Source organism: Neopelma chrysocephalum, unplaced genomic scaffold, assembly GCF_003984885.1.
Source record: "Neopelma chrysocephalum unplaced genomic scaffold, ASM398488v2 Primary Assembly neopelma1_59, whole genome shotgun sequence".
In the NCBI taxonomy this organism is placed as follows: Eukaryota; Metazoa; Chordata; class Aves; order Passeriformes; family Pipridae; genus Neopelma; species Neopelma chrysocephalum.
In genome coordinates, this window is record NW_020897714.1 from 18,436,974 (window position 1) to 18,451,647 (window position 14,674).

At 38.0% G+C, this 14,674-nt stretch overlaps 1 protein-coding gene across 7 annotated transcripts in view; it reads left to right on the forward strand.

Moving 5' to 3' along the window:
- Window positions 1–13,537, forward strand: part of DMC1 (DNA meiotic recombinase 1) — a 31,235-nt gene extending 17,698 nt beyond the window's left edge. The window contains exons 1-15 of one of the 7 annotated variants that reach the window (XM_027680236.1): window positions 327–591; window positions 1,099–1,204; window positions 2,857–2,944; window positions 3,575–3,619; window positions 5,811–5,957; window positions 6,247–6,329; window positions 6,934–6,986; window positions 7,864–7,905; window positions 9,106–9,178; window positions 10,020–10,111; window positions 10,628–10,701; window positions 10,798–10,912; window positions 11,697–11,757; window positions 12,330–12,446; window positions 12,895–13,537. In XM_027680236.1, coding sequence (XP_027536037.1) covers window positions 2,888–2,944; window positions 3,575–3,619; window positions 5,811–5,957; window positions 6,247–6,329; window positions 6,934–6,986; window positions 7,864–7,905; window positions 9,106–9,178; window positions 10,020–10,111; window positions 10,628–10,701; window positions 10,798–10,912; window positions 11,697–11,757; window positions 12,330–12,446; window positions 12,895–12,964 — 1,029 coding nt within the window. In that variant the 5' untranslated portion in view covers window positions 327–591; window positions 1,099–1,204; window positions 2,857–2,887 and the 3' untranslated portion in view covers window positions 12,965–13,537. Of the gene's footprint in view, window positions 1–326; window positions 592–861; window positions 977–1,098; window positions 1,205–2,853; window positions 2,945–3,574; window positions 3,620–5,810; window positions 5,958–6,246; window positions 6,330–6,933; window positions 6,987–7,863; window positions 7,906–9,105; window positions 9,179–10,019; window positions 10,112–10,627; window positions 10,702–10,797; window positions 10,913–11,696; window positions 11,758–12,329; window positions 12,447–12,894 lie in introns of those variants that run through there. The other 6 variants (XM_027680235.1, XM_027680234.1, XM_027680237.1 and 3 more) reach the window with 6 other exon arrangements.
- The last annotated feature ends 1,137 nt before the right edge of the window (window positions 13,538–14,674 follow it).

The window sequence follows — 14,674 nt, forward strand, 5'->3', positions numbered from 1 at the left end:
GTAATTGCTTTCCACATACTGCCTCCAAGAAGACTGCAGATGTCTCGAAGTGTTCATATACTAAAAAGCACCTTTTCCATCCTTTTAAAATGGCAGATTAAGTAATGTGTGTGACTCAGCCTCATTTTCTTGTCCTGTGACTTCAGGCAAGTCACTTCTCTTCCAGCTCTCTGACGGGTTTTGGGCATCCAATCCAAAAACGCCGTGTGCCTTGTTTAGGAAGATGCGTGAGAGGCACCCTGGAAAAACAAAGGCAGAGCGTGCTGAATTGAATATCCTCCTAATCAATGCCATTCCATGGTTTTCATTAAGGCTGCCTTTCACAGCTGTAAAACAAGGGCAGTGCAATATTCCTTAGAGAGAGCGAGTATAGTATTTCATAAATCATAGATGATGAAATGATTAAAGACAGTGATTAAAATGTATTTCAGCGCGGGACGGGGCTGAGGGAAGGGACGGCCCCCATTCCTGCCAGGAGCCCGTGCCCTCCCTCATGGCCCCGCCCCTCGGTGCCGGCAGGAAAGCGGCGGGTCCGAGCCCTCAGGAGGAGGAGGGTGAGAGGCTGGGGAGAGTTTGGAGCCTTCGGCCTGGGTACTGTACCTACCCGCTCCCGGAGCTGCCCGGGCATGAGCTGGGGTTTCGTTATTGTTGTAATTTTCGTGGGGAATTACGGTGCTCAGCGGGAGAGGGAAATTCTGCGGTGCCTCACCCCTTGGGAACAGAAATGTACATCCCATGTGAAGGCAGCTGGCAAGGAAAAGCCAAATAAATCCGTGAGTTGATAGGCGATTAATCACTTATTTTCCTCTGAGTCAACAGATGTGAGATCACACCATGGTGCCCCTTGGGGCAGGTCAGATCGCCTCCTGCCCCTGGCCCAGGGGGTCGAGCTCTGCTCCAGCCATTTTGTGTCAGTCCAAAAACCCAAGGGGAACTGCTGGGATCAGGTCCCTGTCACACCTGCAGCCTGGAAGGGGTGCAGCATCCAGGTCTTCATCACCACTCTTGGGCACCTGAGGTGGCACAAGATTGATGGTGTTTCTTCATAGATTTGCTCTTTTGTCTCAGACTTTTACCCTTTTATCTTTTACGTTGCAGGCTGTGCTGACTGAAATCCTTCAAGTGCGCCAACACACCAGCAGCAGGAGGACCCTCCACTGAGCAGGAGGATTTTGTTCATACCTAAATTTTTTAGTAGGGTGAGGTATAATTTCTCCGTTTTCCCTTGTAGCCTGCAGGAAGGCACAAGTCTGGGTCTGCCTTGTTTTTCTGCTGTGAGATGCCAATTGCCTCAGGATGGGGAGTAGGAGAATGATCCCATGACCTGCTAAGCATTATTGAAGTGAAGGATTATGTGCATTTCAGGAGGATGTTTCTAATGAAGAAGGGGATTGTAATATAGTTTTAATACCTTTTGCATTACTTGTTTTTCTTCCTTCAGTATTTGAAGTTAAGGATTTTTAAAAAACTCTTATTTTTTAATTAATGTTTTACTGTAATTATGCAAAGGCATGATTTGTCATTCCATAATTGTCAGTGTTCTGAAACAGAAATGAAATATAACCTGACACTATCAGAAACAACTGATTTTATAAGAATATTTCCATTAAATATTAACAGAAGATAATACTAAAATTCTGATATTTTGTTTCTCCCTTTCCCAGCCTCTGTATACAGAAGATTCTTGCAAGCAAATTAGGCAGATGTTAAATATCCATTTAGAAGCTAAAAAAAAGGCTCTTTGCAGATATTTAGTCTAAACTATCCTGACCTCTATTAGACTCGCAAATCTTACAGTTTGTGGATTCTGTTAGGATGACCAAGTAAAGATATACATGTACCTGGATGAGATGGTTTACAAAACTTTTGATCAGCCATAGCTAGAATAGCAAAGGTAAACTCACAATTAAAACAGAAGCAACTTGCCTATTTACAAAAGATCAAAAATGATTACAGGTTATAAGGTCATATTTCTAAGGAACTACTTTGTATTTATTTTTCTTGCATTCATACAATTTAAGGAGGTCATATTTTGCTTCTTGTTTAACCATGCTATCACTAGGGGGCCTGTTCCCGTTCCAGGCCTTGCTTATAGGAAGTCACATAGAGAGGGCAGTGAAACAGTGGTGAAGTAGAGACATGGCAAGTTAACAATGAAAAAACTTGAAATGAGCTCTCTGTATATGGTTTTGCATAGTAAAAGCCTCAGATTTTTATTACCCTTCCTTTATTCTCTTTATGCAAGCATACTCCTTACAGGCATTACTTGCACGTCTTCAGCATTTATTGGTCATTCTGAACCTCAGCAAGAACTTCAAAACAAATACAGCTTTAATAGTCTACTCTCAAGATATATCACTAAGGAGTTGTAGCCTTCTCAGTAGCACTGTTTTGTGGGTTTTCTTTCACATAAAGATGGGGAAGCTGAGCTGTTGCATAGCCTTTCCATTAACCATTCTGTCTGTAACTATGCTGACTTTTGCTATAAAAATACAGACTGCCTTTAGCATTCTTTCCAGAATAAATTTCAATAATGATAAATCATTTTAAATGTTCCCACCTCCAAAAACTCATCTCTGACCCAAGATTCTCACATGGGAATGAGATCTCTTTTCCTAATACCTGTGAAGCTCCTTTCTAGCCAAACTGGTTCATCTTAGAGTAAAGCAGTAGATTTTCTCCTTTTGGTCTGATATATCAGATAATGAAGAGTTGGAAGCAGAATCCAAGTTTAAATCCATATATGATGACATACTGACAAGTTTCTGTAGTTCAAGGATTTCTTAAAAGTACTTTTACAATCATTTACTCATTTATTGCCTCCCCAATACTGTCATTGTTTGCATTTCCCAGCAGTGATCAATACTTTATTGCCTGATCTTTCACAATGAAGGCCATGGAGGATCAAGTAGTCCAAGAAGAACCAGGATACCAGGATGATGAGGTAAATTTAAGGTTGGTTGGAAAATATGAGCAGCAAACGTTGTTTGAAAGTAATTTGATAGTGTTAAGAAATCAGTGGAGAGACAGGAGATCCCCAAAGACCATCAGGGAGTTCAATGCATTTAAAATTTTGCTCTAATCTATTACTAAGAAAATCTCATTCTCTTAGTCTCTGTACAACCTGGCTCTTCAAGTACTCTTCTTTAACGTTTCAAAAGCTATGCACAATTTTTAATGAGATTATCATTATTTCTTTATATTTTGTGCTTCTATATTAAATGCAAGAGGACTATCAGTTAATCTTATGCTTCCGAGGAATGGTCATCACCATGAAAAGACTGAGAAACTGTGGCAGAAAAGCTCCAGATGATGATGATAACACAAGTTTTATTAGCATAGCAGAGTATTAATTGCCTGTGAAGTTACACTTTATGGAGAAGGTGATAGGAAATGTTAAGGCCTTTTTGGCTCGCTATGGCTTTGCCTATTTCAGTTGCCCAAGAAGTTAAGTATTATTGGGGAAAATCAATAAAAGTTTACAAATTTGAAACAGACACATAATGAGATACACATAATAACAAGAAAATAACAAGAAAACCAAAAATCTATTTTTTTCCTGCTATTTTTTTAGGAATCCTTTTTTCAGGATATTGACCTTCTACAGAAGCATGGAATTGTAAGTATTAGCAATCACTTGACCACACAGGGTTGTGTATGTAAATTGTATGCACATTGATGCAAATAGCTGAAATTCCTCCTTGCAATACATTCAAACTCAGTCATGTGGAGACAAATTTTGCCTCTGGTGATGAGACAAATTTTTAGAAAATCTCATTCACATCAGATTCCTAAATAAAGTGGCAAGACACTCAAACTATTTAGCACCTAGCACTCTTGAAAAACCAACTGCTTGCTAATTTATTTGAAAACTGTGTGATAGATTATTTCCTGTTCCTGCCAATCTTTGTAATTACTCCTGCATTTTTGGTGCCTGTGAGATTACACTGTGACAATTGTTGCTATACTATTTTCAGCATGCTGGTGAAGAGGGGAGAGTAGGAGTGAGGAGAATATTAGTAGCTGGAGAAATAAGTGGTTTTCTTCATCAAATATGAATTCCTATCATTGTTATCATCATCATAATTATCACATAAACATCACCTATTTATTTGAATTACTATTATATGTTTATCTAGGAGTCTGGCTCATGGATTGGAATCCTATTATATTCAGTTATAGGAGCATAATAAAAGGTTGGATTTGCCTGAAGTAACATAAGATTTAACTCTAATTTAAATGACTACAGGCAGATACAGATGGGAAGGACACAGACACAATGAGTCATCATTAGTCAGCACTATAGCTACTGGGCTGAGCACGTCAGCAGTGTGATTGTTGACAACCTTTTTTATTGGCAGTTTTAGAGTTCTGAAGAAGGGTCACATGATTGGGAGCTCTAACTATGGGGCCACACAGGAAAAATACACAAATTATTGCGTTAAAAATTTAACAAGTTGATCAAAGATGCTGACCTGAGCTGGAAGGGAGCTGTACTAGCCTGTCAGTATTAAATAAGGCACAGCATTCACATAATGATATGAATGTATGAAAGATCTTGAAAATAAAGGATAATGACTTAGGCTGGTTTTCTTGTTTAATAGGGCTATTCTGCTCCTTTTCGTTTTTTTCTTTCTTCCAAGTGGGTATTCTCACACCTCAGGAGAAGGTTTTGTTCTCAGCTGTGCCAGTTAAAAGCTTTGTGCGAACATATGACGACCCACATCTGCTAAATTAATTTACTTGAAGAAATAATTTTTGTGGATTTAGATTTTTTTTCTGAGGAGTAGAAAGAAAAATATTTACTAGATCTGACCGTGTAGCCACAAAGAGAGTCAGAATAGCACAACTGAGGTTGTGGTTCGATGATCAAAGGTATCTGGTTGGAATTAAGATGCTGTGACCCCTCAGCCTTTGCTGAGCGTCCTACATGTATCACAGGATGAGAAATAAGCTCCCAAATGAACATGACTAATTTCTCACACAACCCTCTCCCTTCTTATGCTCTATGCACTCCCACACTCTAGATAAATAGATGATACGTCCAGTTCATAGTTTTTTTCAAAGGAAAATCTTGGCCGGAAATGGTAAATTGATGTATTAGCCCACACCTTTCACACAGTATGTTTTCTTGTGAGTAGACTGTTTGTGCTTTTAAATTCCCAGTGATGTCAACATCATAAAATGAGGTGAGAGGAGGCAAAATGTGTCAGTAGGGTGCTATCTGAAGTTGTGCTGTTCCCAATTTATGAAAAACTCTAGTAGCTCGTTCCATCCCAAAGTATCAGTCAGATCTGGAAGATACATGTGTTTTAAACTGGACATAATTGTGAACATGCAAAAACAGCACAGCATTTAGACTCAGCTTCCAGTGATCCTCGTGAATCGGCTCCCAACTATCCACCCTCAGATTATATGGTTTACAGATTATCTTGCTAAGGGACCAAGGACACACTGAGTGTTATAGGGTTTCCTAGGATGGGCTCCATGCTATCTGTAATAATCCATACTGTTTCTTTACTACCAGCTTGGATCTAGAAAAACTGACACTGAACAGGGACAAGTAAATACAACTGGACCCAGACACCTTTCTCTCAAAACCACCAGGAGCTGCTTTCTGCACCATGATCCCTCACACCAGTCTTACTCAAAATTTTCTTTTGTTGGTGTCACAAACTACACAATGAATAGTTTACTGTGTAAATCTGTTTATTTCTTGGTGAAAACCCACATGCATATGAATATATAGTACAATATGTTTCAAAGTTGTTAACTGTCTGAATGCTCACAGAAGGGAAATTTCTTTACAGAACGTAGCAGACATTAAAAAGCTGAAGTCGGTTGGGATCTGCACAATCAAAGGAATCCAGATGACCACGAGACGGGCGCTGTGCAGTGTAAAAGGGCTTTCAGAGGCCAAAGTGGACAAGATTAAAGAAGCTGCAAACAAGCTTATTGTAAGTCACTTCCCTGAGAGTTTAAACCTATGTTGGCCTCTCCGAAATGCTGTGCAACATTTCTCTTAACAGATTTTCCACCATATCATTAAGATAATTTTGAAAATTATTCTGTTTGTTACTCTAAAGGGATAATACTTTATACTCCACAACAACCAGATAGTGTTTTTCATACCTAACCTGGGTGAATGAGGCTAGAGCAGAGCGAAGATATTTATATGGGATATTGCACTTTAACTTCAGGATAAAGCTAAAATAAACCTCTCATGTTGTCTTTGGTCTTCCTTAGGAGCCAGGCTTCCTGACTGCCTTTGAGTACAGTGAAAAACGGAAGATGGTATTTCATATTTCTACTGGCAGCCAGGAATTCGAGTAAGCTTACCTCTAAAATCCTTCCTTCATCCAAATGTTTCCAATGATTATATTTATCGTCCTTAATGAGAGACAGAAGTATAAGGGAATAAATACTCAGCTAGGACAAGTAGGTCCCCTTGCATTTGGAGCTAGTGCTGGCTCAAAGATTCCTGCATCAGTAAGCAACAAAGCAAACTCCTTTTCTGAGGGGAAACTGAACTTTGTACAGTCACTGTAAATAAACATCCAGAGTTTGCATCCCAAAATCCTGAATGTATCATCATTTTTTTACCTAGTCAAAACAACCTGCAGATCTCAGGTCAAACTTATAAGTGTTCAAGACCTCCCTTGAGATATTTATCTTTTCAAATGTTATTTTTTTCTCTTCTTTCTTTCCAGTTATAATTTCTACAGATCTTTCTCTTGCACATAAAAAGAGAGGTTAAGACAGAGTTAATTCTTTAGGAATCAGGGATCATTTAGTGCCCTGCACTTAATGCAGCAAGTGAGGGGCTTTAGGGCAGAAATTACTTTTCTTAAAGTAGCAAAAATGTCTCTTTTTTTACTTTCCTCTTCTGATTTTGTGGGTTTAACTACATCATAATCCTCTCCCTTTCTCCAGTAAACTTCTGGGTGGTGGGATTGAAAGCATGGCAATCACTGAGGCCTTTGGAGGTGAGAGAACCACATTAAATGAGTGTTACCGAACAAAGACCTGAAACTTAATTTAGATTTTAATTCATAAAAAATTGATTATTTCTATCAAATTTACCACATCATACTCACAAAGATGAGGACCTGCATGAGTGCAAGAAGAAAGAATCCACTTCTCTTAGTTTTTTCTCATTTTCCCTCTTCCTTTGCTTGCAGACTAAGTTTGAGCTGAGTAATCATTAGACTTGGGGCATGCTGATTCAGTAAAACATATCATTATTAACACTATTACTAAGGTGTCAAAGTTCTGATGCAAAATGTTCCTTTCCAGTAACACAACTGCCACAAAAGGTATGCACGCTTACTGTACATTGTATTTCATGTAAGATTTTGAAATTACAATTAAGCTATTATTATAGTACACTTGATTAGTTTGTGCTTAACACTTCAACAACAACAAGAAGAGTTCATAAAACACAGTACTCTTCCCTTTAGAAAAGATAAACTGGAGACTAACATGATAAACTTGTAAACTTCTCCTTGATCATTTTACTGAAAATGAAACTGGCCCAGGTCAATAGAATCAACCATTTCTTACCCCACCTGTCCTCAGTTAACACTTTACCACAGGTGCCATGTGGTTTTAACTTCTACACACAAGGGAATAAATGACCTTAGCAATCAAGTGCAATCAAATTAAAGCATTTCAGATTTTGCTTTTCATGTGACACATCTCTCTTGCACAGAATATGATTTATAAATTGAGGTTAAATGATTTAAAAAGATAGAGATAGAGGTGAGTTTTGTAAGTGTGTTCCTAACTGCAGTAATGCCTGAATCTGGCAAACTTGGAAAAAGAGACCCTGACTTGTTTTTTTCCCTTTTCTTTATTTAACAGAGTTTCGGACAGGCAAAACCCAGCTGTCTCACACTCTTTGTGGTAGGTGTAATACCTTAAAAGAGACATGTTTCTTCTCAGTGAACGCATTCTTTACCCCTATATCAGAATTAAACACATAGAGACAACTCAGAATCTTTTATGTCCAGAAATACAGTGTAACAGACCTTGGTGACTCCTACCTCCATTAGCTGTGTTTGAGTAGAGAACTCATAAATGATTACTTTTTAATACTGATCACATCCAAGTAAATTTTGCCATAAGGAGAGAGATGATAATAGACTGCCTTAGATAAACCAGTATAACACACCATCTGGAAAAACAGAGCACAAATAGGGTCATATGTAAATGGGAGGCATTGCTCAGAAAAGGGCAAAGGCAAAGGTTCTATCCCAGCATCTCTTTTATTTTCCTGGTTTCCAGAGGTTTTGCTGAATATGACATTCTGGAAGGGCACTGAGGGGATACTACTGGCTGTCAGTAACTGGATAAACAAATACTTTGGCAGTTACAGTATTCGGGCAGTGCCAAATACAGCAGGACTGTGATTTCCCAGAGATATCTCTCAATGTGTAAATAGTAGTAAAAAATAACTAATCTAACCATTAATGCTGCTGGAATTACCAGACACTGGGTAGGCAAATTCCCTTAAATGAACCCTACATTGTATAGTGAAATATGGCATGTTCTGGAAAAATAAGGCCTCTTCTAGTTAGTACAGTCTAATGGCCAGCAGAGTCATACCCTTTTGCACGAATGATTACAACTGGATTCAATATTTTAGCTTATTCACTCCAAAGAGACTAAACCCACAATCAGTAACTATTCATGTATCAGGAAAAATTCATATCCAAAGAATTTTTGATCAGATGAGTTACAGCTGGAAAAAACCCTAGAAAAACAATGCAATCAGTTTGGGCAGAGGATTAAGACAATGCCTTGTGTATAGGAACTTATTAATAATATCCTTAAAAGACACAGATGTAGTTAGAGTACTCAGTAAAACACAGTTTTGATAGCATTTATTAGATCTCATCTGATCTCCAATCGAGAAAAGGGGCTTGAGTTTATACTCAAGATGGCAGTAAAACTTGAGATACTCCTGATTTCCACATTGATTAAAACTGGTGGTTCTTTGTGATATGAATAAGCAGTTGTATTTTATTTTAAAAAATAATAATAGAAGGAGCAAGAAAATATTTTCCCCACTTTTTCATGTTGATCTTCTATGATTCTCTGCAGTAACAGCTCAGCTCCCAGGACCAAATGGCTACACAGGTGGAAAGATTATCTTCATTGATACTGAAAACACTTTGTATCTTTTTGACTGTTAAAGCTACAGGTATGACGAACTTGAAAGACAGTTTATTTTATTATATGGAAGCAGGAGTCTCCTGATAGCTTTATATATGTAAAACATTATGAGTGGCACAGAAATCCTGAAGAGCACAGTGTGTAGTGGCCCACAAGGAAGTGACTTTTTCCTCTGTCATTTGATGTAATTCAACCTGGAAAAATTAGAGTTAGGATTTAGATTTTATTTTAAATGAGTTTTGCTTGTGTGTGGGTTTTTTGGTTTTGGTTTGTTTGTTTGGGTTTTTGTTTTTGTTTTTTGTTTGTTTGTTTGTTTTTGGGTTTTTTTTTGTTGGTTGGGTTTTTTTTGTTTTGTTGTTGGGTTTTTTTGGTTTTGTTTTTTGAGGTTTTTGGTTTGTTTTGTTGGGTTTTGTTTTTTGGGTTGGGGGGTTTTTGGTGATTTTTTTTTTTTAAGATCTAATAGGCCTCCTATGGGTGATAGCAGCTTTTCTGTTCAAGATAAATTTATCTAAGTACTAAACACTATTTTTAACACTTCACATCTGCAATAGACTGTGTATAAACAGGTTTTGCTCACAGCTAAATTCCTAGAGCACAGATATTCATATGCCAGCCCCCCCCACCTCAAACCCTAAACACAAAACAATTATCATCGTGAGCCTTAAACTATCTTTAGGGTACATGGGACAGCATGAAGAGAAAAAGTCAGTCTTCTCTAGGATCAAAATAAGTATTCTTCTTTCCCACCCCATCCCACCCCTAATTCTATTTTGGAATGGAGTTTTATTATTTTCAGGGCATGGTTTGTATAAAGAGAAATCCTTAACTCTGACTAATGTCAGCCGACCAGACCGTCTTCGTGACATTGCCGATCGCTTCAGTGTTGACCATGAGGCAGTACTTGACAATGTGCTGTATGCACGTGCATATACTAGTAAGAACAGTATTGCAACTGGCATGATATTTATGTTTTTTCTCCAAGGTACCCATTTTAACATTATCATTTTATCAACAGCTCCAACACACTCTGTCACAAGACACTGCTTTAAAACTTAAGAAAGTTTTAAATGGGACTTTTACTTTGAGAGTGCAATATAAATACGATTAAAACAATTTCTGTGTGTCATTTAATTCAACATTAAATTGAAATGTTTATATTGCTTTTCAGTTTCTTAACACAAGAAAAAAAGTTGTCTTCTTGCATACTTTCATTGTGAAGCTTTTCATAAAGAAGTGTTGTGAAATGGGCAAGTGGAAACTGGAGCCTGGAGAAGCACAGGCACTGTTGGGTATTGTAGATCGTTACTGGACACTGGATTTAAAACTGCTGGCAGTGAAAATATAAACAGTGCAAACATCTAAAGTGGGATTTTAAAATTCAGGCTTTTGTTCCTTCAGAGCTCTTTCTGGTCCTAATTTCACTTGGCAACTCTACTCTACTTCCCACCAGGTGAACATCAGATGGAATTGCTTGACTATGTAGCAGCCAAGTTCCATGAGGAAGCTGGTATCTTCAAGCTATTGGTACAAGACTTTTTGGTTTTGTATGCTTACTGTTTCAGAATAAGTTTTCCTATTTTCTTTCACTATATTTACTTATCTAGCATAATTACAATGCAGATCATTGACTCCATAATGGCACTTTTCCGTGTGGATTTCAGTGGTCGTGGAGAGTTAGCTGAACGACAACAGAAACTAGCTCAGATGCTGTCAAGGCTCCAAAAAATATCAGAAGGTTGGTAGCACAACCACCTAGTAGTCCAAGTGTATTATCAATCAGGCACTGGCCTAGGAATCTTTCCTCACTTTACACCTCTGTCTGTTACCAAAAAGGTCAAACTGAAAATATATTAATTCAAGATGACAGATTGAGAAAACTTTAGAACTTTTCAGCATTTAGAGTTTTTCTAGAAATACTGTCAAGTCCTAAATGAGAGAATACATTGTCGATCTGGACAAATATCCAGTAAGAGAAATTGTCTTCCCCAAATTTCTACAGTCTAAATACAAAAGAAACACAAAGAATAGAAAAAAGGATGAAGGCACAGAGAGATAAAAAAGCTGTGCCCATCACCGCTTTCCCAGGACTTTGCAATGCTCTGAGGGATGATGACAGGATGAATAGAGTTTCTTCTCTTTGGAATGTCTCAGAAATGTTGATGAGGAATGAGTAAATGCTTTTTTTCTGTGCAGTAAAACAAAAAAAAGGCAAACAGAGAAAGGGAGGGAGAAGGGGCTGAGGGCAGGGTGCCAAGAGAGAAGATGGGAACTGAGAAAGACTTGATCACTGGAATTCTGAAAAGTGCTCATTTTTAGTGTATCTCAGCTGAAGCCATGCAGGAGCAAATTCAAGTTGACTCCTGATTAACTGCAGCCATCAGCCATAAAGAATATTTGCTGCTCGTTCATTTGAAATGTGAAGTGCTTCAGCAGCAGCCGCGCTTTTACTGTGGATGGGAGAATATTTTGGCATTCTAATTGGCTGTAGTCTACCTTCTTTGCATTGTTTTCCATTGCAGAATATAACGTGGCCGTGTTTGTGACCAACCAGATGACTGCTGACCCAGGAGCAACTATGACGTAAGAGAATTTTTCTCCCTCTTTTTAAAAAATTTCTCCTATTTTGTAATACATATTTAACAGAGATGAGAACTGAGATTGGATAGAGCAAGTGGCACTGAAATGAAGGTTCAGATTTTTTATTTGTTCCTGTGGTATGAGGAATCGTTCATGGATGACACCTCTAAGTTTCTCTCAGTTTTCATAATGTTTTTTACGTTTATCTGCTGCCTGGTATGATGGTATGATTTCACTGTGACTTGAATGAAGACACAAAAGTATTGTGTATGAATCTACAAAGCATGAAGCTACAAAAAGTATTGGAAAAGCATCCCATTTTCCTTTGGAAGAGCTTATATATGATGTTTAAATTGTGCATTTCTTGAGCCTCTTGAATTTAATGAGAGGCAAATGATGCCAGCACTGACCATCTGAACATCCTATCTTGAGGCAAGTGTGTTAAAGTATTTTTTTAATATATTGACCTTTTTATCGTTCATTACTGAGTTGAACAGGCCTTGTCTGACAGTTAATCACAGTATTAACCTCTGGAATTTGCACAGTGAATCACCACCATTTTCTTGCTACTTCAGCTTTCAGGCAGACCCAAAAAAGCCCATTGGGGGCCACATCCTTGCTCATGCTTCAACTACCAGGATCAGTTTGAGGAAAGGGAGAGGGGAGCTGCGTATTGCAAAGATATATGACAGGTAAATGACTTTTCCCTTACAGCAAGGAACCTGCATTAGGAGCAACCAGAAGGTGATGAAGTTCAAGGTACTGAAACTTTCTGTATGGTAAATTGGGAGAAAATCTGAAAGGACAAACTAATTATCAGATTAAACAACTAATTAAAGTTGTCTTGCATATTACATACATTAAATTACGTGATCTTTCATCATAAATCCTACTAAGATGCTCAGCTCTTAAAGAAGAAGTTTGGTAAGAGTGGTGCTCCAGAGCTGTGAAATTACTAAGTTTTCCTGACATAATTATTTCACTTTTTCGGATTGTGATGATATTGATCACGTTTGCACATAGGTATAAAGGCACTGAAGTGTTCCAAGTCACTTAACACCTACAACATTTTGGGGACTGTTTCACAGCTGCATTTAACATGGAGAAACCCACAAGTTTCTTGGTTGTTTTTTTCTCCAGCCCTGAGATGCCTGAAAACGAAGCTACATTTGCAATAACCGCGGGAGGGATTGGGGATGCCAAAGAATAGGTAAAAAACCAATGTAAATGTACTGCTGGGCAAGTTGGGATGAAGATTTGTGCATGGCCACCAATCGCCTGGCTTTACTTCTAGCTTTTGAGAACTATTTGAGATATTTTGGGAGAACACTGGGATGAACTCTGTACAGTTCAGTTTTACTGAATTTGGTTCATTTAAGGTCTTTGTTTTTCAATTGAACTTTCAGCAGACAACGATTCAGGAAATAAGCTTGTGAATTGTTCTCAGAATCCTTTTCCTATGTTTTGTGAAAATCAAAGCTGTTCTTTCACATGAGATTAAATATAGTCTTTCTTAGTTTATTTCAAAGAGAATGTCTAAGTGGTAGAATTTAATGGAGCAAAATGAAGAAGAATTGGAATAAACTCAGTTATGAAATTACCATAAAGAGGTAGAAAAGGCAGTGGGAGGAGCAACAGCCCAAGAACTTGAGGGATTCTCATGTACTGCAGAAGAACAAGTAATTTTAAAAATATGTTTTTAGGCATTTTTATCTTGACTATTTTTATCTTGATAATGCTTACATTTTTATTTAGCAGTTTTTACTTTTTGAAGAGAATGTTTTAAAACTGTTCTTATTAAAGTTAAAAATAAAGACTGAATTAGAACAGAGGTCTGATTATGTTTGGGTGCTTTGAATTAAACCCTCCTCTCAATAATCCCATTGATCTTTCATGAGAGAAATAATCTGGGTGCAATCCAACATTTTAAACCTATTGTCTAGTTCTCTAATGGGACAAACTTTACATAATTGGCTTGTCATTCTTCTAACAGAAGTAAGAATACTAAAGATTACTATTAATTATTGTTATCATCATCATTATTAAAAGGAATAAAACAATTCCAGTGGCTACATAGGAGAGAGAGGCTGGCACTGTCGCTTACACTGAGGGAAAGGCATTTAGGATTCAGTTTGCTGAGGGAGCACAGCTCCAAACTAGCCAGAGATGTAGGTCATGGGGTACAAAAGAAGAAGCTGGGAATAAAGAAAGAAACAGGGCTCTGGGGGACAAAATAATGATTCAGTTTGCAATACCTCTGATGCTCATGGAATGGCTTGTTTTAAAATAAACTCAATAATTTATGTATTTATAAGGTAAGGTCTTACTTTGTCCTCTGGTAATGAGAATGGTCTAACTTTGGTCAGGGAGCTTGTCCTCACTGGCACAAGAATTTTTTCCATTTAGATTAACAAATGCCTGTACAATAACACGAAGCAAAAAGGCAGTGATGACCAGAAACTCATCCAAGAGAAGCCTGATGCTGTAGCCAGACTTTTCCTTGTGAAAGATGCGGAGGGCTTGTCTTCCTTAAGTGGTGTCTTTACAGAGAGTTGGTATTCTTCTTGAGGTAAAGCACTATTTTTCACAGTGGAGAAAAGTCTAGAGAGACAAAGGCAGGGAGGCTGGCTGATCTGGGAGAGCCAGGAATGGATCAGCTATTGTCATTTATCTAGTCCTTTGCACGTGTCATTCCCACACCAGGCATTCATATCCAGTGGCCAAGTACCAGGTGTGAGAGTGTGCAGTGTCACTTGACTCCCTCCCACCTAGAAAGGCCCAAGTTTCTTTCAATACTTTATTTTAGGCACCAAGATCGCTTTTTGCTTTCTCACGCGTGCCATACATACATACATACAGCACATAAAACTAAAATGGTAATTTGTGTGCTGTTCCAGGCTGTTACTTTTATTCAAGGGTC